General features: G+C 46.6%; 1 protein-coding gene across 1 annotated transcript; it reads left to right on the top strand.

Moving 5' to 3' along the window:
• Window positions 1-3,735: 3,735 nt before the first annotated feature.
• On the top strand, window positions 3,736-26,567 carry MTMR9 (myotubularin related protein 9). The gene is made up of 10 exons (XM_035563634.1): window positions 3,736-4,088; window positions 6,687-6,795; window positions 7,512-7,637; window positions 13,284-13,457; window positions 15,154-15,371; window positions 16,649-16,810; window positions 18,944-19,085; window positions 19,690-19,910; window positions 21,829-21,980; window positions 22,705-26,567. Exons 1-10 carry the CDS (start codon window positions 3,904-3,906, stop codon window positions 22,866-22,868), a joined length of 1,653 nt encoding a protein of 550 aa, XP_035419527.1. The 5' UTR covers window positions 3,736-3,903; the 3' UTR covers window positions 22,869-26,567.
• Window positions 26,568-27,055: the final 488 nt, after the last annotated feature.

Consider the following 27,055-nt stretch of genomic DNA (forward strand, 5'->3'; position numbering starts at 1 on the left):
CCATGCCAGCTGGCCTCGCAGCTGCCTAGGCACTATGAATTTCCCACCACAGGTATGGGCACTGCGATCTCAGGTGGTTTTCAGCCACAAACGTCCTAGGAAAACATCAGAGGGTGAACAGTTGGGCATCTGGATAATAAAATCAGAACCTATTTCAGGAGTGAAAACAAGCAAACTGCACAGCTCTAAAAGATTACTCGTGCTTCTCCAAGGGGCAAATGGGCACGGGACTGCAGCAGATGGAGGGGGATCCTCTGGCATTCCGCAGCCAATTATGTTTTGGATTTCGCAGGCGAAACCCTGCTGACAGGAGCACATGTAGGGGAGAAAACCTCACTCGCTGAAAAGCCCAACGTCAGGCGAATTGCCTGCCATTTGGGAGACGTGGCACCATCGGTGGTGCAACTACATGATGCCTGGGGGAGGAACCTCCTTCCAGGAACCACTTTCCACCCAGGAAGAGTGGCCAGAGACCCGACAGCTCCTGATGGTGCTCCCCAGACAGAAAAGAGGACGTGGGAAGAGCCCTTCTCCTGCCGAGGCCAGACAAACTCTTGGCATGGCAAGGGACGGACATGGAGCAGATGGCTTGGCGTTAGGGACCTGGCAGAAGGATCGCTGGGCGTTTGGCACTGATTCAGCTGCATCTCCTCCTGCCTGGACACCTTCTGGATGTGCAGGCTACTCCTGCATGGTGGGGATGCTGTTTCTCAGGAGGCTTGCAGCTACCAGCCTCCAGAAACTGGAAAACCCCAATTAACCCGTTCTCTGCATGTGTACTGTTACGAACCAAGCACAACCTCACAAATATCTGTACATCTGCTCCCCCTCATGCAGAGAAGTCTGTACCCCTCACCTTACATGTGGTTTTGTTTGTGGTGTGCACTGCCCAGCCCGTTGTTTCTCCTTGCCCCGAATAGAGCTGTGGGTTTGGGAACGGAGCACAGGATCATCCATGCAGTGTGCAGGTCCAACAGAAATTGCACAAGAGACGCCTCGTACTCCTCATCACGTCCTGTTCATCCTCCATTAGTTAGGAGATGGTAGTGACACCTAATGACCGTGACGCCGGGGCTGCACTGTGCCAGGAGGTGTTGAAATACTGGAGGAGAAGGAGCCTGCCCCAAACGTTCCTGTCCTTGTTCCACAGGAGGGACAATGAGCCTCAGGGAACGGGGGGGCTCAGAGCTTTCTGTGGAGAAAAAGAGATTTGAGCCCAAGGTTTTTGACTACGAGCCTTTCAGCTTTTCCACCCAGCAGGTTATTTTCCCTAAAGGCAAAAAGAAAGAGGCAGGCCGTGAAACCCATGTGAGTGCTACTCCTCTTAGGAGACACATTTCCAAAGCACCTCTCACTCATTTTAGTCCCTGTAACATGCCCACAGTTTGAGGAATGTACTTAAAGGTTTTTTTGTTTTTTTTTTTCTCTAAGCTGCAAGAGACGTTATCCAAGAGCTTAGCCCTGCTACTGCCATGCCTCTACTGGGGGGACCACAGGGCTATACAAATATATATTTATATATATTTATATTTATATATATAAAGTGCCTATCACCATACTGGTAAACACTCTTTTAACCACTCTGATGGCAGGGGTAAGAATGGGAGTTGGCCTGTTAGTACCTCACCACTTCTGTTTCCAACCAATTATTAAAAAAAAAAAATAAACCACAAGACTTTGCTGGGGACCACAGGGCTACATCGGCCACATGCTCGTACCCATCAGCTGGCTGCAAGGCAGAAGGAGCTGTGTGGAGCTCCCCCTGCTGAAGCCGAAGGCATCACCAAAGCACCGGCCCTCCAAAAATGCCAAGCTGAGTCTTGCCTCGGAGGCTCCAGACCTACGGGATGGTTGGAGGTTGGATGGGAAGGGAGCAGCAGAGCAAATGTCCGGGGCTATCACCCTCACCATTCCCTGTGGTCTGGTCTTGGAAGCGATGGCAGGTGGAACTGGAAATGAGAGGAGGTAAAATGTGTGCTGATTGCTCTGAGCAGATGCCCTCTGGTCTCTTTTCTGGGTTTGTTTAGTCAGATTAAACCAAGGATTTCTTGTACAACCATAGGCAAGCAGCACGTTGTGGTCCTTCTGTGGCCCGAAGGTGGGAGGTTGTTAGCTCTAGATTACCACCAAAGGCTTCCCAGTCCGTCCAGTAAAATCCAGAGAGAATTGGGATTTTTTCCAGGCCATCCCAGAACTAGACTGAAAGTAGCGCTGACACATTTTTAAGTTAAATACAGGACTCCCATGCCCTGGGAGCTCCGCAGCTAGGAGAGCCGCCTCTTCTCTCTTGGAGCCGCTGATGATGTGGGTCACTGCCAGCACTGCCAAAAGAGCATTAAGCTTCCTTATTATGAACATTTGTATGTGTTTATGAAAAGAAAATGCCATTAAGCAGCTTTCTAAATCATTCTCAGATAAAGAAATCACCTAAACTGCCAGCATTAATAAGACATGCAAGGAAGAACCTGGACAGAGAGTGAACTTGCTGCCAGAGGTGAGTATAAAATTTCAGGTCACTGTACCTAAATACCTGCACAATCTTTCTCCTGTGCAATTGCCTAGAACGGGCAGTTATCCAAAGCTGCCTGCTTGCATCTGCACTGATAGTTCCAGGCCGTTTCCATCGTGCAGGGACTGAACACTCTCAAACTTGTACCACCGAGGTAATCACATGCAGGATGGTACGGAGCAGCTATTTGCCTCCTCCAAAGAGAGCCCTGGACACGTCTGGCATGATTTTCACGCTTTGTTCTTTTCCAGAGATGAAGCAGATTGAGGACTGAGTCTCTTGAGGTGACCGAGATCCGGGGTTCTGCGCCAGTGCCGGCACACCACTCCTCCAAGCCCTTTCCTTGGGAACCCTTCTCAGTCTCAGAAGCACTCAGGGTAAATGCTAGATTTCAGCACTACCCACCTCAAAATCGGTTTTGAATCTTGCTAATTTCCTCGTTTTAGTGAAACCCCGCTGTCAGTGAGCCCCACGCCAAGACGTTGTCTGTTCCTCAGGCTTAGTCTGGCCACTGTGTGTGTGGACAATCTTTGGCTGTGTTTGCTGTCTCGAACTTTGCTATCAGCGATTTACTTCACAGCAATAACCCAGGGAAAAGTGCACAAATGCCTCTCTGCACCCTCACTGCCAGCTCTCATGTTTGCAGTGTCATGGGACGCATGTCACGACATGAAGGAGCACCTACAGCCCACAGATGACTCCTTTAACACCAGGAAAGTTTTGGGATGAAGCACAGGGTGACGTACAAGGGGCACAGGCACCAGAAAACCTCAGATCACCACACAGGCTGGGACTTGGGTTTGGAAGGGAAAAGTGGGCACGGCCCGAAGTTGTCAAGGGGGTGCTGAGGAGAAAGCCAGGAACAGCAGTGGTGGCTGTTGTGGGGTTTCACCCAGGTGAGGAGCAGTGTCAGGGCTTTGCACAAAGCGTGTTTGCATCTTCTCTGTTGTCTTTTCCCCTACAGTTTTTTCCCCTGTTGTCTTTTCCCCTATTGTGCAGGGGCAGAGCCAGGAAAGCAGGAGCCCCGCTTCCTGCAGGGGTGCAGCCTTTTAACACAGGCTAACAGAGGATAACAGAACAGCGGGTAAGGATTTAACATAACCAAACAAAGTCCCACAACATGGCCGTGACAACCCCAATCCCACACACACCCCGGGCGGACAATTCATCCCGCGGAACCTTCCTCAGCAACCACCATTGCGCGCCGAACCCTCCCCTCCCTTCCCCGCCCGGGCAGCGTCCGCCATTTTGCGTCCCCCACACGCTTCCGCCGCGGCTGCTCCAGGGCCCGGCCATGTCGGCGGGCTCGGGGCTCGGGGGCTCGGGGCCGGCAGCGGGTCGGGGCCGCTGAGCCCCCCGGTTCCCCCTTCCCGGTTCCCTTCTTCCCGGTCGCGATGGAGTTCGCGGAGCTGATCAAGACGCCTCGGGCAGACAACGCGGTGCTGCACGGCCCCCGGTGCCCGGCGGTGCGCGGCACCCTGTGCCTCACCGGGCACCACCTCATCTTCTCGTCACGGCGCAGGGAGCGCGGCGAGGAGCTGTGGCTGCTGCACGCCAACATCGACTGCGTGGAGAAGAGGTGAGGGGCGAGTTTCTGTCGCTGATAGAGGTTTAGGTGGGAAATGAGGAGATATTTCTGGTCAGGAAGAGCAGCCAGGCATTGGGACGGGTTGCCCAGGGAGGTGGTGGCGTCACCGTCCCTGGGGGTGTTCAAGGGAAGGTTGGACGTGGTGCTTAGGGACATGGTTTAGTGGGTGACATTGGTGGTAGGGGGATGGTTGGACTAGGTGATCTTGGAGGGCTTTTCCAACCTTAATGATTCTGTGATTCTAAAAAATGGCTCACCAGAGGTGGAAGGTGAGGTCCTGCCAAAGAGATCTGCTGTGCAAACCTGGTGGCAGGAGTAGGATCTGGATTATCTCAGCCCCACATCACTGTGCAGCTGCTAGGCAGTGTCATCCCCATACTCCTCCAGCAGCCTGCACAAATCAATAATGCCCTTCACATCACGCTTCTTACTGGACCGGTGTGGTAAAACTGAATTTTAGTTACAGCACGCCAATAGCATTTTAGTCTTGCCCGTCCTCTCTTGTTACAGGAACTTCAGAGACAAATCCTAACATAGTTTCTGTCAGTTTTATGTGTTCTGCTGCGTCACCGTGCTTCCCTCAAGCTGTTGAGTGCCAGTCCCCTCTCATCTGGTCATTGTCTGCTGCACGGTCCTTTTTGCAGTTTGTTCATAATATATATTTATTGTTTTAATTAAAAACTCAGCTTCTTTGCTCTCCTCGTAAAGCGATCCAGAAGATACATTTCCTCTCTGACAGCAAGGCAGGAAAGATCAAGCAGCAGCAGTTACAGATACCAGGCTTCCTCAGAATGGGTAAAGTGTTGGTCATGCATGAAGTTCATTCCTGTGATTCTGATTTCTCTCAGGGTTGGAGAAATGTTGCTTTGTGGCCTGAGTGTGGACAGGAGCAGGGTGAAACCTAAGGAGATCTGCTCCCATCTGGTACTGCTCGGTCATCGGGGTGCTTTGGCCACATCCTCATTGCTGCTTGTACTAAACCAGCCATGGCTCCAGTTTAAAACAATATTATAGAGAAGCTTCTTTTTTCTTTTAGCTTATAATGTAAGTTAATATGAAGGGAGAAAGGAGTATTTTAAGCTTTGATGCTGGGGAGTGATGCATTGCTAGCTCGGTGCATGATTTATAATGGAGCTAGCTGTGCCTGCACGTCCCTCGGTTAGCCCTTATTGCCAGCCCCAGTTTCTAAAAGGTCCCTAGAGTGGACACCTCCCTCCTGTGAGAAGCTTTGTGAGCATAATTGCAATGAAACTCTTCCATGTAAAAGGACAGGAGACTATATTCCTCTCAGTGCTGGAGAGGATGGAATAACAAGGCTCTTTAAACCAACAAAGACTGTAGAAAGCTCCAGTTTGGCACCGCTTCAGGGTATTAGTGCCTAATAGCTGTGTTACTACATCAAGTTCATGAAGTCTCTTCTCCCAGGTCCATGATAGGAGTATAATTCTGTACTAGTGGTGTTTTCCTCAGTTATCAGGTGCTCATTGAGCTGTTTTCAATGTTTTGTAGTTTTTTCATAACTTAAATATGACCTGTAGGGTGTGTTGAGAAGAGAAACAGTTTCTAGTGATATTATGTGGAGTTTTTGCTGAAAGAATTGGGGAAAGAGGGAGCAGCCCCAGTGATGGATGCACTCCAGCTGTTACTTTGGGGACCTGTGAAATAGTGCTGCAGCGAGCACGTGTGATGCGCAGACTGGTTGTGCTGGAGGTGCAGAGCTTTTGGGTCAAAACGCCTCCATTCCTTCCTTCAGCATTACTAAAATTGTAATAGGCTCTGCATGTTAACGTTTCTTTGCACAGATCACCTGTAATGACTTCAAAATAAATTAGAGGCATGTTTGTAGCTCAAGTGAAGCAACCCGAAGCTTAGCAACAGGTCTGCTCTTAGAGCTGGTGCAGCTCTGCCCTTCTTTCTGTGGTCTGTCCCCTGCTTAGTCCCCCAAGGGACTGAAGCTTGGTCCTTCAGGTCTTGCCTGCTCCTGTTTCTTGCATCACCTTGGGTGCTGTGAGCACTGCTGTGGTGTGCAAGGAGACTTAGCTGCTTTTCCTTAGTTCACTGCTCTGCAAACAAAAATCTGCATCACTTCTGTGAGTGCTGCTGGCTACTTAATGTAAGGAAAGCATTCGTTATCTGCTCAGACGTAGTCCTTTTTTCAGATCTGCAAGGAGGACTGGAGAGGGCGTCTGTGTGCTATGTTTGCTTTGTAGCATAGTTTTTCTGGGTTGATTTCCAGCTGAAGTTCCCAGTCTTATCAGGGGTGAAAAAAAAAACAACCAGTAAACATTCCTTTCCTCTTGCATATTTTAAAGCAAAGCCAGGGTGAAAACCTTCTCTATCTTGTAATACGTCCACTCGCTGCCACATCACAAGGGTGGAATAGAAAAGCAGAGCACAACTTGAAAAATACCAAATATTTCTCTGTTGTCATCTTTCCAAAACAGATATATCTACGTACATATATTGCAGATGGATTACTGCTAATGGAATTTTATCTTGCAGGCATATGTTGTGGGAAGAGCTCTAATACCTCACGAGACCTTAGAAGATCTTGTTCCTAAGAGGCTCTTTCTTCCTGTCTTGCTGCAGGTTTGCGGGCTCGCTGGGTACCATCGTTATAAAATGCAAAGATCTGCGAATCATTCAGCTGGATATCCCTGGCATGGAGGAGTGTCTGAACATCGCCAGCTCTATTGAGGTAAGAATTCGTGATGATAATCACACGTAGGTTCTCAGACCTTCATCAGACCTCAGCCTTGGCTCTTCTCAGTCACGGAAGACCTCACTGCTGTTGTGGAAGGTGGATGTGAGTAGTGGGATATCTCCTTTCAGTTGTTAAAACAAATCCGTTGTTTGTAGGTATTTAAAAAAAACCACTAAAACGCTTCTTAAGCAAATATTTTCCAATAGCATTTGGGAAAATGAGTTATGGTGGAGCATGTGGAGGTGAAAACAAATCAGACCGAGTAAGTTTCACGTGTCTCCAACAGCGTTAACAACTGACTCTGAGTTTAAGCTCAGTCGTTAGTAAGCAGGTAAATGTCATGTAGGAGATATCCCATTAATTATACCTGTTCAGGATGCATCGTCCTCACTCTTTGTTGCACTGTTAAATAGCACAGCCTGCCCAAGTGATACTATGCAGACAAATCCCCAGTTGTGGTTAAATTGTCTGTTATCTCTTTTTTTTTTTTTTTTGTGCTGCTCTGCTCTATGACCGTGAAACTACCCTGCAGGTAAACTGAGTACTTCAAACTTAATAGTTCCGTGCTTTTGGATGCTTAAGTTTGCATCACCAGCATTAAAGAAAAACACTACTTTCTGTGTGTTTTAGGAATGAAACAGCAGTTTGAATGATTTTTAACTACCTGTTTATTTCCCACAGTGTTCCCACATGTTTATTTATCCCCACAGGCGCTTTCCACGTTGGATTCTGTCACCCTCATGTACCCGTTCTTCTACCGGCCCATGTTTGAAGTCGTTGAAGATGGCTGGCGTTCTTATCTGCCTGAGCGAGAGTTTGAGCTCCTCAGTTCGGTGGTAAGCTGAACCTAAAGGTTTGCACAGACACTGAAGTGTTTCGCTCAGAGTGCCTGGAGTGGAAATCCTCTGGGGGTTACAATAGCTGATAATGCCTGGGTGGAAAATGAGTGGTGTTCCTGGTGCTCTCTGTAAACGTCAGGCATTTCTGCATGTGCTAAATATTCCTGTTTGGCACTCATATTTCACCTGGTGGAAATGGAGTTTTGAGGTTCATGTACAAGCTGCCTGGGAGGATATGAACGCAGGAAATGTTTATCCTTTGGGGATGCTTCCTCGTTGTAAGAATGAGTACAGGACCTTTGGTCTGCGTTTGTTCACGTTAAGTTTTCATCTGGAGCAGGATGAATCTTCGTGACCCCTGAACTGAAACAAAACTGTCTGTAAACACAAACAGAAACTTAGAAATATAAATTATAGCTCTCTGGGACGATGATAATGTGCACGCCCACTTCCAGATACTTGCAGGATTCTGCCTGGTTTGATAGTGCCTTGGGTTTGCATCTCTGTCTTTCAAGTCCTCCACATTAAATATGCGCGCTTGCTGCATCGCTTATGTTCCTGAGACCACATCCATTAGTACAGCATCAAAGAACATCGATTTATTTTTTTTAAATACGCAACCCAGCTTGTCTGCAGGATTTGTCACTTCCTGTTTATGACTAATAATGAATAATATGATTACCTCGGCAAGATTCACATGATGAAATCAGAAAATCAAAGGAGTTTAGGGGTCTTTCTATTTTTGTCTCATAATTAGATGCATGTCCCATCTTCACCTGCTGTCAAAAGTAATAAAACCTGACCTTTTCTAATAACTAACCGCACAGCTTTTGTTTTAATTCAGTTGGGTGAGTCAAACCTAAGATCAGGGTGCTCTCCTGTTTGGAGGCAAAGCAGCGGATGTTTTCCAGGCTCACAGAGGCATTTCAGGGAGAATCGAAAGGCAAGAAACAGAAGCGTGCCCTCTGGTGAGAAGGGAGATCGTGCAGGAGCAGGATTGAGGGCAGCAGCAGGACATCCCTCAGAGCTCAGTGGAAGCTTGCAGGAGATGGTTCTTCTGTTCGCGTCTTTCTGTGTGTAGTTTAAAACCTTTCTGGTTTTCAGGAATCAGATCCCTGCTGACTTTGGGATTTACCATCACGCGGATGCAGCTGCTAACAAAATCCATTGATACGCTTTTTTCTTTTAGAGGCTTTAAAAGGGCACTGATAACTTATTTGTGAATCCATTGGCTTTCTGAACGTAGATTCCTGGTAAGAAATACGAATATATTCCTTCCCAGGAATTGTTCCTGATAGTTAAAAACCTAATGATTTATTCCTTTAAAACACGTCTAACAGCTGTTGATTAATTCTTGGCTTTTAACCTAGAATTTCAGATGTAACTCCTTTTTTTTTTTTTTTTACAAGAAATGGTGACAAAAACCACGCTCAAGTGACTTGCCTTCCCTGAACAACAGATTTAAAAAAAAAAAATGGTGTTGACCAAATATTTCTTGTTCTATAATTAAACTTTATTCTGGGACAGGGTTGAACAAGTAAATGGCTGATTTTCTTAAGTCACATGAGTGGAATTCAGAAGCTTACTTCCCTCTCCCTTAAATCATCCATGTGGCTGTGTTGTGCTTCCAAGTTACTGTGAGATGAGACTTCAAAGATACTACAGACAAACAGGAAAGGAGCAAAGCATGCACAGGATAGATGGCGTTTGCTTATCCAGCTGTTGTTTTTTTTCTGGAGGCACTGGATACATGAGACCTGGACTGGCTACAGGTACGTCAGGTGAAATTTGTTTTGAAATTGCATTCCTCGCTGTGCTCCTGCATAACCAGCGAGTAGCTGAATGGAATTAGAGTATATGCAATGAAAATAACTTCATTTTCTTCTGAGGAGTTGAGGAAAAGCTAATAGGTCAGGATGAAGGAATTTCCTTTCTGCCAACTTCTACAGTTGCAGGGTACTGTGAGCTGTAACGCTGAAAACTCACGTTCCTCTTCAAGATAAGGGAACGGCCCTGGGAAGCTTATACCCTCATGGGATGATCAACGTGAAGATATTTCATTGCCGCAGAGCTCGGTTTCTTTACCTATTTCTTATTTTTGTTTTTTTTTGTTATTTTGTTGCCGGCGTAGGAAAGCTAAGGGTTCCGGACAGTTCAACTGGTTTATCTTCTGTCCTGGAGTTCTTATAAACAGGTGAATTTTCAGGCTTTGGTCTCAGCTTGCAGTGTAGCAGGTAACAGTGAAATACGGGTGATCAGACAAGCTTCAGTCTTTGCCTGCGTCTGTTTTGCTTCTTGTCTCTGCACCCTCTGTTACAGGGCTTGGTGCCTTCTGTCCGTTCCTTGCTACTGGCCTGCCATCACTGCTTTTCAGGATTCTTCTAGGTCTGTGAAGGCTTCTTGAACTGTCCTCTAAGGCTTGTTGTTGTTTTACACAGTTTTGTTGAAAATGACCTTTTCTATCAACTGCAAGCTCTTCGGAGGAAGAATAACTGTAGTTTTAGCTTTCCAGTACAGTGACATTTGAAAATTGCTGTCTCTAAACAAGTGTCAGGACAGGCAAAATAGAAAGAAGAGAAAGTTAATCCTGCTCTGTGTTTAGGAAAACACTTCTGACTACCTTTTTGTTCCTCCTTTTGGGTCCTCTCCTCCTTTGTGCTCACCCCGCGATCCTTTGCCACTTTCAGTCTGAACTGGAATTCTTTTTTCCTGAATCCTTAAAGCTCAGGTCTCTAGATCTCTTGCCAAGAGAAGTAAATGTTAACTTTGCACTTTCTGAGCTTCACGGAGCGTACTTTTTTGATGTGTGAAGATGAGGTCCACCTCTTCTCTCTTTCCTTGCAATCCGTGCTGCTTCCTGCGTCTGCATCTACTACTGCACGTAGCTGAGTTGCTAATCCCTCACTCTGCCCGTTAGTAATGGCAGATTTTCTTCCAAACTGCAGAGAGACCCCAAGAAAAATCCACGAAGGCGCTTGCGCTGTTGGGTTTTACTGTCACCTTGTTCATGGTGGAGTACACTTTAACAGTCTGAAGCTGGCTCTGCAGAGGTTCGCTGGATCTCTGCGCGAGTAGCTCTGCTACGGGAGACAAACGGTGCTAATTGCTGCCCTTCTCCTCCTTCCCCTGTAACGGTAAATTCTGGCTGACACAACAGTATCATCTGCCTCGTGTTATAAATGGTGAGGAGAGGAGGTTGTGAGTCGGTTTAAGTTACCAAAGTGGGAGATAAATCAGGTTGATACTCTTGTATTCCTCTCGTACCGGTGATATCGGTGATGGGCAGTCCTTCAAAAAGGATACTAAAAGGTTTTGATTTTGCCCTCCCTACGTCTTAGGTAACAGTGAGGTGTTTCAGTTGTTTCCTGTGTCACACATACTTCTTAAATTGTGGACAAATTGCACACCAGCATATGAAATCTACTGTAATTTGACACAGGCACCCCAAAAAGCTGTAAAAATATTGGTGTTAGCACAAAAAGCACCAACTGTGACCGGCCAACCTCCGTTCTGTGATCCAGACACTGTTTCATCTCTGCCTGTGACATGATTGCCAGAGGCAATTTAACTCTGCATCTGGGAGAGGCTTTACCTTGTAAAATGTAGACGTTCACAGGAGTTGTTTTGAGGTTACTGAATAATGAAATAAGCTTACAACAGGGCTGCTGCGAGACCGTCCGGGTAGGCTGCTGAACACAGTGCTGAGCACTGTTCCTGGTGATGGTAACACCCATGTGCGTGCTTTCCAGCGTCTTTTTCTTAGGCTGCCACCAAAAGAGACAGTTTTGCTGTATCCTAGGCCCCACATCCCTTGCATTGCATCTGTTGACGAGGAAATCATGTCGTGAATCAGATCATCATGTTTGTCTGGTGGAGATACTTCATTGCAAGAAGCATTTCTAGTTCAATCCTATTTTTCCACTGGACAAGCAAGCCAAGCAGATTGCTTCGTATAACCAGGTACAGGCAGGGGGAAGTACGCCTTTAGAAAAAAGGAGAGAGGAGAAGAGACCTTTCTGATCAGAGTTGTGCAGTTAATGCGTGTGAAACCAAACTTTCTGAATCAATTTTTGTTATAATTTGTGTTCTCTTACTGGATAACTTAACTGTCATGCCCTTCTCTTACTTCCTCTGATACCGGCTTTATTCCCCTGCCTTTTTGTCTAGCTGAAGCTTTCTCTGAACACAAATGAGCACAGGTTTTTGTGGCATCTTTGAGGTTTGTGCCTGCTGCAGTGGCACAACTTTTTACTGGTGCATACCAAAAACGCCTCATCTGAGAAATTACTTGGGGTCTTGCTTGCTTTCTTATATTTGTGTCCTGTTTGGTAACTAAGTATAAAAAAGAGACCTTAATAGCAGCTGCCTGTTCCTCTTCAAAAGACTTTATTTCGCTTCATTTGTTTGCCTGGAGCTTTCTACAGGCAAATCTGACTGTCACTCTGCCTCTATTTTTAAGAGGCTAACGCTGTTGCTAAAATCCAAACATGCTGTAGAGGCTTCTGGGTCACCTTCCCCACCAGGGTTTCTGCCAGCGGTTTTGGTTGGCCGTAAGGAGTTACAGAATAAGGACACGACGACTAAAGATGCAGCCCAGCAAAGCCACCACCCTGCTACCAAGTGCCCCGAGCTCTGTTCCTGCCAAGCTTTAGGTGCTGCTGTGCTGGATTCAGTAAGCGAGGGCTGCTCGTCAGTGAGGCCGCTTGTTGACCTTTGGTTTTGCCTGAGGTGGAGCCAAGGCTTGTGTCTGACCCCGCGTACCTGGTAGCCTGAGCTCGCTGGCAGAAATACCAGCCGCTGGCTGGAGCGTGCCGATGTTCAGCGGGTTCTTTCACAAATGTTTGGCTGCTGGAAGCTGAAAAATTACGTAACGGGAGTTCACCTGGGTGCTCAGACGCTGCTGTGGTTCCAGGAAGTGCTTCTGGAGGAAGAACTGTCGTGGTTTACATTAAGCAGAGCCCCCAGGAAAGAACCGAGCTGGAAATGTTAAATCGTAACTTTTAACCTCAAAGCAGCTTTGTCATCTGGAGCTGAGTTGTCTGCTAATGCAGTAAGTTGCATTGTAGTGCGTGGTGAAGACCCGCTGTTTTCTGTGCCTGTGAAATAATGAAAAGCTGCTGCCGCCCATTTCTGACCGTGGGAGCTAAATGGGGAGCTGTTGTGGAACAAATCCCTCACCTCAAGAACCAGGGCCGTCTTATAAAGGGTCGTCTTACAAAGTTTTGCAGGCAGCAGAAGAGATGACTGTGTGCTGGTTAACGAGCTTCTGGGAGCTGCCGCAACAAGATGCGGTCGGAGACAGCATCAGGAGGTTTGGGGTGGGAGGATCGGTCTTCAGATCTCTAAATGGATACTGAAGGGCTAGGCAGGAGCATACCTTCTGATATCGTGATACATGCGTGTGTTGTGCCTTTGATCTGACTGATCGGTGTAGTTACGCTCTCACAGGGGGTTCAGAGTCGTGGGTGAGCAGAAGTGGTTATGCTCAGTGACAAGCGAGCTTTTACCTGTGGTGCAAATGGAACAGATCACCGTGTGTGCGTGCTTTGTTCTGGGCATGGAAGTTCCTCTTCGCTGTTACATTTCACTCTAGCAGTAATACTGTGTTTTCTGACCTAACGCCCAGAATTTCTTCCCTTTCAGACAGACGAGTGGCGTCTAAGCTGTGTCAACAAGGAATTCTCTGTCTGTCCCTCCTACCCTCCTGTTGTTACTGTCCCCAAATCCATCGATGACGAAGCGCTCCGGAAGGTCGCGCTGTTTCGCTACGGCGGTCGTTTCCCAGTCCTCAGCTATTACCATAAGAAGAACGGGATGGTAAGTTGGGATGGCTGATGGTTGTACCTGAAGGAAGCACGTGAACCTGCTCAAATCTCGTCAGCCTCTCTTAATGAACAGAACAGCTTGTGCTCTAGACTTAATGCAGTTCATGAGACATTCACTCATTATTTTCCAGCTTGTTTGTAAGTGTATGCATTGAAACTGGTTCTGGGCGATGGAATGAGTAATCTCCGTCCTAGAAATAGCTAATAGCCTGCTTGTTTGGGCGCGTACGCGGCATGAGCTTGTCTCATCTTGCTCTTACTGCTGGGAGCCTGTAAAGCCACCGTTGGCACCCTTCCTTGCTTCGTCTGCCAAGAGGCTTCACGCTGCAGGGATGGCAGAAACCACATTGTCATGTCTCTGGGTGGTGGGCCGGCTCCTCTGCAACGGAGTCACGATGACAGCAAGCGTGCCCGGAGCCAGCGCTGCTTCTGCTGGGTAACTGTCGATGGAGTGATTGGAACAATCTGTTCTCCGAGCCTCTCAGCTTAACACGTTTCAGGAGCAGCAAATTCTTGCTGTTGCAGACTTCGCCGCCTCTCAGCGAGCCAAAATCTAATTGAGGCACCGATGCGCTGTAATTAAGAAATGCACTTTGCGAAATCATTGGGTAATTCTCTGTATCTCTTGCTGATGTAACTTGTTCTAAGGATGCTGGGGTGTTCCGCTGGCAGCTTGCAACCTCGATGCACGCTTCTGAGTCAAATGCTCTTAAGTGTTCTCACCTCCTGTTGCCAAGATTTGTAAGGCCTGAGTTAAGAGGACATCTAATCTGGCCCAGCAGTGTGCTACCTTCAAATTTTTTTTTGCCTTGCTTTTAAAATCAGCTCTCCACCAGCTTCATAAGTAGCGTTTTCTGCTCTTTTTCTGCTTGAGTCAAAGCTCTTGAAGGAAGACGTGTTCAATTATCCCTCTGAATTGTGCATGTATCAAGTGCGAGGAGTGTAGCGGCGTTTGGCTCAGTGCTTGAACTCGTGACAGTAATGCTGTCTGTCATGTTGCTCTCCTGGCTTTGAGTTCTCAAGTATAGCTGGAGCTGCTGACTGGCTGCCCTCACGTTTTAGTTGTTGGAGCTGTTGGGATGCGATAGCTTTCTCATTTGAAGGGTGTTTACCAAAGAAATCTCAACTAATAAACCTGTTGAACTAGGATTTATTAGCCTAGCCACTGAGTAAAACTGTGCCTAGTAGACATCATTAATATATAAGTGACTAAGGTACTGTAAAAATGGATTTGAAAGAGACCTTCAGAGTGAGAATCCTAAAAATGTTGGTTTATAAAGGAGGCATCAGCAGGAAGCCAGTTCAGTGGCTTGCAAAGATGGTTCTACAGGAATAATTAAAGAACAGTTCTGTAACTTAGAAAGTGGCCAGCCAAGTGATTGCACGACTTAAGGATTTCTAGTTTGTTTGTTTTTTAAATAAATTCTGTCTCTGTGAGTAATTGCACTTAAGAACCGAAGAAAAGAACTGCAGGGTTCAGAGCAAGAGAGAACAGCAGCTATCGGAAGAACCAGAGGAGTGTGGGACGGTGTTTCTGGGCATCAGGCTGCTCAGATCAGTGTGTTTGACCATCTGAATGTTGTGGATTGAACTTAAAGCAGAGTTTGTTCTAGACTGAAAGCCACGGATCGCTCGAGCCCCAAGTCTTAAGCCTTTGTCTCCTAATTGATGGTTGTTTGTCCTCGCAGGTCATGATGCGAAGTAGCCAGCCTCTAACGGGTACAAACGGCAGGCGCTGTAAAGAAGACGAGAAGCTGATTAACGCCACGCTGCGGCCTGGAAAGCGTGGCTACATCATCGATACAAGGTCCCTGAACGTAGCGCAGCAGGCCAGGGCCAAAGGAGGGGGCTTTGAACAAGAGGTGTACTACCCCCAGTGGAGGAGGATTCACAAGTGTATTGAGAGGTGGGTGAAACCACACAGGCCCTCGTCTGCTAGGCTTTGCAGGGTTGCATTGGCAGGGCTAGTTCCATAAAGTAATTGGCTTCTGTAGAAAGTGACCGGGCGTCCTGGTTACTGTCAAACAGGGTCACTTTCTTGCAAAATGAGGGTGCTGAGTGATAAAGACATTTGCCTTTGGGAAAGCTGTGTTTAGTTCCTTGTTCTGAACAACCTGCTGCTGCAGGTTTCAGATATCTGGCAATCTCCCTATTTTTCTGACCATCTCTAGCTGCAGTCCAGCCTTCCTGTGTTCCTCTTTTGTTTTCCGTGAGGAGCTAATAGAAGGAATTTCCTGTCCTCTGCTTTGAACTGATAGTTTTTGCTTATAAAAAATTACGTGGAGTTGAGCTTCATGTTAATTACTTTGCAGGTGGATGTAGGCATCAAGTGTATTCATTCCTCTCTTTGTAGCTCATGCTTCTAGTTTTTTTTAAGCTCTTTGAGATGTAGTCTACTAGCTGCATCCATTATTACACCTGAGTGCACAGTGGAATCGGTGGTGTTGAAGTGGCATTTGATCCAGCAGTGCTTCGGTGCCCCTGGAAGGCATGGTGTGAACCAGGACCAGAGAAGCAGCTGTTGTACCAGCTGTATGCGGAATGCCAGCCCTGCAGGGCTTGAGGACATACTGCAACAACTGCAAAAGTGAAAATTTGTCCTTCCTCCCGCTACATCTTTCTTACATTCTTCAGAGTTTAGCCAAACTTAATCTTAGCGTGGCTCTGTGTAGTGAAATTGAGTCTAGTTTAAAGTTTTCTGTGTTACAGTGGGGTTGCAGCTCTACAGGTTAAAACTTGCAGTGTAGTAGAAAGAACAAAGCGGCACTTGAAGCCTGGCAGATGTTTGCTGATGCCCGTGCTGGACTGCAGTAACGCTTGTATTTGGTGATGGGAAACACCATGAAACACGCTTTACATGTACAGCGTTCCTACAGCTGAGCACGCACAGAGCTCTGGTAAGAGAAGGAAAAGGCTGCAGTGTTGTAACACCTCATGGAGCAATTTGTTTTGAAAGTGGAGAAGCTGCTTGTATCCAAAGAGTGGTGTTCTGCTGGCACTTAGCCACGGTTTGGGATTCCCACTGAAAGCAGGCTTGCAGAATAACGAGCTACAACATCTGTGGGGTCTTACTTCCTGATGTAAACGCCTATAAGTCGTAGTGCTGAATTTTGAGATCAGTATGTTTTTGCGTGTTGCTGTGGTACTGCTGATGTTTTCAACAGTATTTTGCTCTTCCCGAAGGTTTAATATTCTGCAGGAAAGCCTCATCAAACTTGTGGAAGCTTGTAATGACCAGTCACACAACATGGACCGCTGGCTCAGTAAGCTGGAAGCTTCCAACTGGCTGACTCACATCAAGGAGATACTAACAGCAGCTTGTCTAGCTGCTCAGTGCATTGACAGGTAAAGCTTTTTTCAAAAAAAACCTAATTTCCTCATTCACTGGTCACAGTTTAATTGTTAAATACTCTGTTTTCTTTAGGTGGCATTTAGACCATTAGTAATTGGCACCATGAACTAGCTTGCTTGCACCTATGCAAGATACTATTTCATCATCGTGGTGAAGGAATGTTCCATCGTATTTGCGCTCTTGAGTACAAGCCTGAGGGAGGAAACACTGACTGGGAATAGATATTAGATCATCTAGGTGACATCTGTTCCTACATCTGATTCAGCCCCTCTAATTTAGTTTGTTTTACTGAAGGTTTAGGTGAGAATGTGCCCATCTAAAATACTGTGTGGTAGCCTAGCAAAGTGACAACAATATTAATAAAAAGTTGGGTTGTTGGTTTTTTGTTTTTTTTTTTTTTCCAGCTGAAAGTTTCCAGTACCCCACTTCACTTCCAGAGACTAAACCGATGGCATTTCTTTGCTTTCCCCAGGAATTGGTCCAATGCTTTTTGCTCTCAAAATTCTTATTTCTTTAGTCCTATCTGAGCCGTCTTGCTCATCCCTTATAAGTGTTTGTGACCTCTTTTAACCTGACACTTACTAAATCCTGCTGATTTCACTAGCGTGTCCTCAAAATCTCTTCACGTCTCCGGCTGGAGAGCGGAAGCCAATGGTCAGGTGCCAGGGTTTGTAAAAACCAAATGCAGGGCTCTAAATGTGGTCTTTTCGTGGCTCTGAAAGGGGAAGGCCCTTCTCAAAACTCAGGGAACCTTAAGCGTTCTGTAACAGTCAGGAAATCGGTTACACGGATACACAAACAAGATGAAATGCAGTCTCATTGGTAAAACAGCATTACTGCATTAAAATATGAGCTGCTGTGCTTTTTAAAAGCACTGACAGCGTCTGCTTAGTTACAGACTGTGCCAGGAAATGATTGCTCTTGATCAATAGTTTTATCTGTAACTCTTTCCCCTTGTGTACAAGGAGAAAGATCGGTGACGAAACTTGTCTGGCTTGCTGGGAGAGTAGGCAGTTTTGTCATCTTTAACCTCCTCTTTGCTTTTTCTGTTTACCCGGAGTTAGGACACGCCAGTTCGGACCTGATGCCTGGCCTGCCTCGCTTAGAGCCTGGTGGTTAGGGCTGAGTTGATGAGGGTGGTTCAGTTACGTTGGCCCCAGGGCAGCAGTGGCTGGGGCAGATCTCTGTTGTGTCTTAAATTCTGGGGCCAGAAAGGTGAAAAGTGTTCCTGGCACACGCCGCTTGGGGAGCACATAGGCTTGGCAGTGAAGCTTTGCAGTTAAGGGGCCTCTGCCACTGCCTGGGGGAGGAAGAGAGAGTAAAGATTATCTATGCTGTAGAGGCACTGGGTTTATTTTAGGCATAGGACTGTAGACAAAGATGTTGCAATGTTTAAGGTACAGATTTTTTTGTTTTGTTTTTCAATTCAAAACGCAGGTAATGTCTGCAGCGTGGCAGATTGATCTGTTTTACCCGTGCTGTGCTGATTAGCTTGGGTCTCTGCACAGAAATAAATCCAGCCTGCAGTTAATGTCCTTGCTGGGTGTAAGGGTGGTGGCAGAAGTGAGGCATTGGGTCAGCGTTTGGGAGGAGTAAGGGTTATAAATGCAGTTCAATACCATCCTGTCCTTAATTGAGGAGTACTTAAATTAAATTTGGATAGCGTATCCAAATACAGCCTAGGATGGAAGAAGAGGAGAGGAAATCGTTTGGCTTATTGACAACTGGGGTGTGGGGAGTGACAGCATGTGGGTCCCCAACGATGTGCAAAAACCTTCCTGCCCCAGACTGTCCCATCTCAGGCTGCTCCTCAGGTTGTTCTGCTGCTTCGCTTGTGCTGGCTGGTGAGTTGAGAAGCCTTTGTGCTTGGCTCTTAGACAAGCTTCCTTGCTCAGCGCAAACAATTCATCTTCCTTTCTGGACGCCAAGCTCTGCCTCGTCTTTCTCCTGGACTGGCTCGTTGGCTTTGCTTACAGTAAACCCCGGTTAAGGTGTACGTGTAGTTAAGCTCGGGTGTAAGCAAGAATCTCGTCAGGCTGTTGTGATGCTGACGTCCACGGGATGCGTAAGTCCGTGGGATGTGTTGTGCTCATTCATACTGTTACTCCTTTCCACCCTTCTCACAGGGAAGGTGCGTCCGTGCTGGTTCATGGGACTGAAGGAACGGATTCGACACTCCAGGTGACTTCTCTGGCACAGATTATCTTGGATCCGAGGTGCAGGACCATACGTGGCTTTGAGGCTCTTGTCGTGAGGGAGTGGCTGCAGGTGAGTACTCGGGGATAGAATGGCAATCTGTTCTGTTCCCACTTGGGTTGAGAAATGGCCTGAGAGGCAGCAAACAAGTTGGGCCTTGTTGCAGCCCTGCTTCGTGTGAGCAGCCCTTGTCCGAAGGAGCACCATTATTACTGAGTCATTTGTACCTCTGGCATTCCACGGGGCTTGTATCTCTCACCTTAATTCTTCAGTTTGAGGGAATTGCCTCTTGTGTGCCCAAGGTGAACGTCTCTTTAGAATACTAGAAACACAAAATTTTAATTCTGCTCTGTGCTGTTGCCTCTAATGTCCTCAGACTGGTCCTTCGGTGCCCCTGCACTAGTTTGCTCTTGATAAAATCCTCTGATCAAATACAGTGGCGGCTACAGAGCCAAAAAAAGGCAGAAATGCCTTTTTTTTTTTTTTTCCCCATGCCTTTTTTGTCCGTGCTCACTAGCGATTTATCACTGGCTGTTTGATGAAGCTACAGTTGTAGCTAATAATAATATATTAAATAACAGTATTAGAGCAGTTGCACGGACGGAACTGGCTCTGAAATCCTTGCTGTATGTATTCGCATCCCTTTACTTTGTGTGATGCTCTCTCTGATTTCTAGGCTGGCCATCCTTTTCAGCTGCGCTGTGCCCAGTCAGCCTACTCGAACACAAAGCAGAAGTGGGAGGCCCCAGTGTTTCTCCTCTTTTTGGACTGTGTGTGGCAAATCCTGCGTCAGTTCCCTTGCTCTTTTGAATTCAACGAACAATTCCTTATTATGCTCTTCGAACACGCTTACGCTTCGCAGTTTGGGACTTTCCTGGGAAACAACGAAAACGAAAGGTTGGTGAGGATGCTTCCTTTGAACCTTGTAAATATCAGGCTGTATCTGGCAAGAAAAAAAAGTTTATAGGCTTGAAAAAGGTGATTGTGTGGTCTTCCTTAATGCAGGTGAGGTTCTTGCAGTTCTGTGATCTGTGGCAATGGCAGGGGATTTTTCCCTTTTACAATCGGGACATTGTAAGTAAAGGAATTTGTGGCTTTGTCAGGGAGAATTTGCCTTCTCCAAGTCCAAGCTACTACCTTAGGTTGTCTTTTCTGTTTCCCTGTGTGGCCTTGAAAACTCTCCACCTTTCCTTATATAATCCCTTACACAGAAGCGCTTTCTGGGGAGAAATAAATGGCGAGAGTTCAACAGTGATGCAAGTTTTAGCTGCGCAAAGCAAGCTTGTCAGCATTGGCCTGGAGGAGAAGGTCAAGGCAGGCACGGGCCAAAGCTGCAAAGTTTGGCTCTTAGCTGCTAGGCAGGGATGTGACTTTATAGCCTGCTGGTCCCAGCACCCTCAGGAAAGGAAGGATTTGCTTTTTATATCATCCTTTAACTGCTGGAGGTGGAGAAACACGGAAGAGATTCTCTCACAAGGATCTGTCCCACGCTTTGGCAAAAGTTAGGCTAGTTTAGCTGTGAGCATTTTAGTCAGGTTGGGTTTTTTTTTGGCTGCGCCATAGTAAAACTTCAACAGAAGGACCCCAAACCCCTTTAGCCATAACCTGTGCCTTAGAGAAACGTGATTTTACTGTGTTGAGCGCATGCTGTGAACGCTCAGATGGGTGCACTTGTGATTTTTTTTTTTTAAAGGAAGCAGCTGAGATGTGTTCTGCTAGAGTCTGCCTTGCCAGGTAGTGTTAGGCCTCTTGCTGAGCTTGCTTGTGGCCTTTAAGGCACTTGAGCAGACTTAGCTTCTGAGCTCTAGTCCCTTTTGGATGCTGTGCTGTACCAGTGGGGGAATTCTGGAGTCCAGGAGGACAGGAACCTCCCAAGACAGTTGGCAGCTGCCAGAGGTTTGAATTCCTGTTTTAATCTTAGGCACTTCTGTTCTCAGGTCTTCTGACTCCAGTAAGACCGTATCTGTTGGTCTCCTGCTAAACTGAAGACCGCTGAAGGAGTAGAAGGAAAAAATAGAGCTGATAATACAAAAAGACAGTTTCAATCTTCCTATAAACCTCTCTGCCCTGAAAGTAACCTTTGCTTTTAGAAGAGACTCTCATGTTTTCTGCTCAACTGGTCAGACTGCAAAGCTATATCAGATTTAAAACTAGTGCAAGGGAATCTGAACGAGTATTGAATGTTACATGTAATAACCTGCCTGTCACATTTGAATGTCCAGCTGTGAGCAGAAAATGTTTGAAGTCTAATGTCAAGCTTGTTCTGCCTGAAGTATTCATGGGAATCTCGCACCCAGCTGGCAGCTCAGTCAGAATGAGGTTTGCCAGAATCTAGGGAACAGAGACCCGTGTTTAGCTCTGGGAGGTGGGTATGGCCTAGGAAAATGGACTTTTCTATGCTCTGATGCTTCCTGCCACCAGAGGGACCCAATGGGACGTCTCCATTGCACAATCCTAGCACTAATACTAATTTAACAGAAGGATTAAATCCCGTTCTAAAACCTGGCGGGCCAACCTTTTTGGGGAGGTGACTGATTCACCTGGACAGAAGGCAACTAACTCCCACCCAAGCTGTAAATGTTATTTCCTCATCTCTTCTTTGAAAGACAATGCTGAGTAAACTGCTTTAGGTTTCCACCAACCCCATGCTTTGTTGAGGAGTGGTACAGAAAGAATTAGCAGGAACGTTCACCCTTGGTTTGTCTGGGCTGGTAGCACATAGGAGAGCCTGTGGCGGTCTAACCTGTGTATTTCTGACAAAATGAGTCTTAATAGTAGAAAATCGAAAGCTGATTTGGTCCTTTGGGTTTCCCAGGTCTAAGCTGAAGCTGCCACAAAAGACCATGTCCCTGTGGTCCTGGGTGAACCGGTCTGAAGAGCTGGGCAAATTCAAGAACCCTCTTTTTGAGGCCAACAGCCTTGTCATCTGGCCCTCTGTTGCCCCACAGAGCCTGCAGCTCTGGGAAGGTAAGCCAGCCTTCCTTTTTCTGTTACAGGCACTGCGTGTCCTGTGGCTACTCGTAAAGCTTGCGTCCGCTCCTGTTGTCTCTGCTCCGTGCTTAGTCTGTCTCAGCTGGTGGTGACCTCACTCCTTTTGAAATCTATTCCAAAATATTTCTGGCATGTAGCATCCCCAGAAGCATAATGCTTTCTCCTCACGTTTGGCAGCATGCTGTTTTTCGCCCGGGATCGTACCAAGCCTTCCTCGTATCGCTTAACTTTTTAGCACAGTATTTCTGCAGTGCTGTAGCCACATCTACGTCTGCAAGCCTCAGGTTTTTGTTCTGTATAAACAAGACTTCCCTTTCTCCTGACCAGCAGGTGAGTACTTTGTGCAGTAGATTTTCTGCTGCAGAAACTTCCTCCATTCCACGTCTGCTAAAAAATTAACTGCAACGTAGTCAGCAGGCAGTCATGGCAAGCTAGAGACTAAATATGGATTGGTCTTGGTCAGTATAAGAGGAAAAAAAAGGAAGGCAAAAAAAAAAGCTTTTATTTTTTAACCTTGCTTAATAGAATGGTGAACTCAGGGGAGGTTCAGTATTGCTAAGTGCTGTTTAGGGGAGATTTCTATTTTTAAGAAAAAAAAGTATACGTCGTGTGCACATTACTTGAGAGCAATGGAATATGAATAACAGTCCCCTGCTGTAACAAAAATCCCTCCTGACTCTTTCTGTCTCTGGGCTTTCAGGTGTCTTCCTTCGGTGGAACCGGCCTTCCAAATTCCTCGATGAAGCCCAGGAAGAAATGCTCAACATCATAAAATACAACAGGGAACTTCAGGCAAAGGTTAACGCGTTGAGGAGGCAGCTGGCAGAGCTGGAAACGGATGACAGGATGCAGGAGAACCTGTGAGCTCGCAGGGCTTTGCCTCAGGTCTTTCTTTTCCAGTTCCCTTTACGTTAAAGACTAAACATGGAAAGTGCATGTATTGCAAAGTCCTCTGGTACAGCTGCCCCTGCCCTCCCGCTGCTGAAACCTTCACTTCACACTATGTACCTCCCTGCTTTTCGGGAGGGATTTTTTTTGTTTACAGAAGATATACACAAGTGGGCACAGTGTCCTCTCTCTTGGCAGCTTTTCTGTCTCTAAATTGTGTACAGTGTCAGTATAAGCTGGAACTCTTACCTCCACCCAACTGTATGGATGACCAGGATGGGCCAAGAGATGGGATGTTTCAGACTTACTTTGGACTTTATTTCCCTCAACTCTCTAAACACTCTTTGCAGGATTAAATGACGAAGTTCTGTGTAGATAGGGAAAGGCATTCTGTCTGAAGGCACCTTTTCTCCCCAAGAGTAGGTAAGGCAGCTTAGTAGTTTCCTAGGTAATGGTATAATCTAACTACAAGCTCAACCAGTCTATATGATGCTTTCTGTAGCCTTCATATCTAACACTTGTTTTTGTGTTGTTTTTTTTTTGTGGCTTGGGAGCCGTAGGTTAAATACCAAACCAGAGTAAGAAATTCAGTGCAATACAGGACCGAGGTAGGGATTCTGCTGCTAATGTTTAAGCCATGACCTTCAGGTGGAATTGTCCCTCGTGGACAAATACCTCCTAAGGAATAACAAACTTTTTTTTTTTTATTCTACCTGGAAAACACAAAGGTTAAGTGGCTGGCGGAGGTGTTCATTTGCCAAGCAAAGCAGTGATTTGGAGCTGTCCTTTTCGAACTACTGCCCTCTTGAAGCTTCTGACCGCACTGGCTGTTCCTGTACATTTGAACAGGCTCACGGCATTGCCAGGGTGCACGAGCAGCACTTAATCTACAGCTCATCAAAATATTTTTACTCCATTCAGTGCTTTTTTTTACCTCTCACGCTCTTAGAAACATCAAAAGCAGGAGTTGGGAGTTAACGTGACCTAACATCCCAGGTTGCTGGTGCAGACTGGAAGGCTGTCACACTACAGAAATGCTCACAGTGTAAATCGCTTGCAGATGCTAAAACTGCCTGAAGACGCTAGAGAGAACTTTTCCAGGTAGCTTTGTATTTTGTAGTTACTTGTTTCTGTGACTGCAGTCTGCTTTGTTATAAAGTTTGTGGGTTTTTGCTGGAGATTTTTTTTCCTCCTTCAGAAAGGCGGGTAAGAATGGTCTGGCATGTTAACTCGTCTCAACGTTTGTTCAGCTTGATTCCGTTGGTAGCTGCACATGACTTGAATTAAAACAGTGCGTGTGGCTGGGATTGTTATTAAAAGTCGTTTGCTGTCAGCCTGATTGGGCTGAAACAAGTGGAGCTGTGTGAGGTCAATCTTGATCTCTTTCAAAAGTGTTGAACTTCCAAGTAATTTCTTTGGTGTTTTGGAATGAAGCTGCCTTTACCTAAAAGCCACTTAACATAAAGACGGATATGACAACGGGATCTGTAGTTGTCTTGGAAGTATCTGGAAAGTAGTCTTCTGCAAAATATGTATAGCCACTAAAAATATTTTTAAAAGTGTTCCATAACCAAGAAGACTCTTTGTGATAGCGATTTTCAGGCACTCCCTTAATGCCTTTTGTTCCAGTCCTTATTTCCTTATTTATTTTTTTTGACTAGCCTAAACTTAGTCCTAAAGCCATCGCGCTTCAGAAGGACAAACAAACAAAACAAACAAAAAAAAAACCACAGCTGTAATACCAATTTCTACCAATTTCTTCTTACATAGTGAGAACAACTAAATCAGGGCTGGCATAGGGAACACTTCTCAGGGTAGCTGGTGATCTTTACTGCGTGACAGTAGAGATGCAAGTTGGCCATGCCTTCCTTCCGCCTCCAAGCTCCAGATTTTGGAGCTGCCTTCTGGGTGTATTGCAAATGAAAGCCCAGAACGTTACTGCTCTCCCTTTAAAATTACAGCTGCGTGCTCTGCACCTGCCTGGATGTTGTGCTCCCATCCAATTCCCAATTTCTGCTGTTCCTGTACATCTGAAATACGTGATCACTAGTCAGATGAGAAGGGTTCAGAAGGGACTATTTTCCCCGTAATAGACTATACATAAAACACGCTTAAAGGTTATGCAATTTTCTAACATAATAATTGTATACTGAGCTAAATAATAGAGAAGCAAAGAGGGGTTTTTTTTTTTCGATCCGATTGCCTGCCTGCTCTGGTCTCGTGGAAACTGTAGGCATCTGAGGAAAATGGGTAACCAGCTGTGACAGCTAATGGAAGGCAGAAAGTTCTCTCCGAGCTGGCATTTCATCCTCGACTTGGTTTCAGGCCTGAGTCCACACCCAAGCGCAGTGCGTGCACCTTGGCTTCGTGGCAGTGTGGACCTTAACGAGGATTCCCTAGTGTCCTCCTGAGCAGCGACAGCAGTTTGTCCCACCCCCTGATTCCTCTGCCGCGCATCGCCTTGTGTTCACAGCAAGCAGCAGGAGCTGGAGGGCTGAGTTAACCCGCAAACAGTCACCTCTGTGCCGCGTTTCAGTCCTGCCGGGCGTTGTGTGAGGTGGGGTTGAGACGAGATCTCCCCTGGGAGTCCTCTCTTGCGAGAAGGCGGTTCTCAGTCCTGCGGCAGGCCGCTCGCCGGGTCTGTTTGCCTTTTCATTCCCAGCGTTTTCCAGGTTCGAGTCTAGTGACCACTGGTAACACGCAGTGGAGCAGCGCCCCTTCTTTGCTTACCCGTACGTCCACCATATTTATTCGCTTATTTTGATCAGCTTGCTTCTCGTTAGCCCGCTGCACTCGCCCCGTGCAGTCAGTGACACGCTGCTTGCAGTCACCTGCGTCTTCCTGAGCTCTGAGCGCCGTGGCAGTGCCCAGCTCTGGCTCGGCAGCGTGGCACTGCTGCCGAGATGCCCGTGTCAACTCTTCTGCACGTAGCTCTCCGCGTAATAAGCTGGACGTCGAGGGGCCCCTTCTCCAAGCTCTGGGGTCAGTCAACGCGGGGACGCTGCCGTTTACCCCCCAAAAAAAAAAGGGAAGAAGAACTAACTTGCACAGCTTTCACGAACACAAAGGGAATATGTACCTTCAATATTCTGATTGTAGCGATCTAACCCCTGAATGTGGCGACCCGGTTAAGCGCACTGTTGTCCACGTTGCATACGATGTAACTTAAATTGCACTGTACAGCATATCGGCGTCTGTCTGCTTCGCTCAAGCCTTGGAAAGCGTTGTACGGGCTCCTCTGCGGGGGAAGGCGTCCGTACTAGCGCTCCTTTTGTAACTGTGACACTGGATAGCACTGCGTGATGTGTGCTATATAGCTGTTAACTCGTACAAACCTAAGTGGTGAGTGCACTTCCGTCCAAACATCTGGGATTGTTCATTGGACTTGGCTGCTGCATTGATCCTCATTTGAAAACGAGTAACAGGGCTGGGAGTTTTGTGCTATTGTTAGATGTATGCTGTATGTGTACAGAATCCTAGCTGCTGTGGTATTGAATATATTGCAAAACAAACAAAAGTAAAAATTGAGGAAAAAATATAATGGCTGAAATCGCTTAGCCATTTGAGGGGAGAAAACCAGATACAAAGTGGCTGTAAACTTTGCTGTAGATATGTTGAGAACATAGTAGACTTGTCTGTTCATATTAAAACCTTGAAGACTCTAAAATTCTTTAATTACAGTGGTGAATCTTCTTTATTAGTACTGCCTTCACTCTCCGTTGGGCGTGTGTGTGACTTGGGTGTAAACACTTGCCCGAAGCTTTTTTTTTTTTTTTTTTCCCCAGCTCACGCGCTTTTTCTCCTACAGCTCAACATGGGCTGTGGTGGTAGAGAAGGAATTTGTGCAGCAGGGCTGCATGAAAAGGTTGAGACCCCGACTCTCTGCACAGTGTGCAGAGCTCTGCTTCCATGGTTTTGGTCCTCTGACACCAGCCCTGCACGTGATAAATAAACAAATTAATTAGCTATGATTTTTAGCTTGTATTAGATTCTCTAAAGTAAGGCTGGCAGATCTCCTTAAAGGGAGAGGGGTCAGGACCCTAAAACCCAGCAAGGAGTTCATCAGGAGAGCTGGGGCTCTGTTACCTACTGTTTTAAGGAGGTGTGTGGGAGGTTATTTTGTGTGCCAGGGAAAGAGGGGGGGGAAAAAGGCAATTTCTTGA

Source organism: Cygnus atratus, chromosome 3, assembly GCF_013377495.2.
Source record: "Cygnus atratus isolate AKBS03 ecotype Queensland, Australia chromosome 3, CAtr_DNAZoo_HiC_assembly, whole genome shotgun sequence".
Lineage (NCBI taxonomy): Eukaryota > Metazoa > Chordata > Aves > Anseriformes > Anatidae > Cygnus > Cygnus atratus.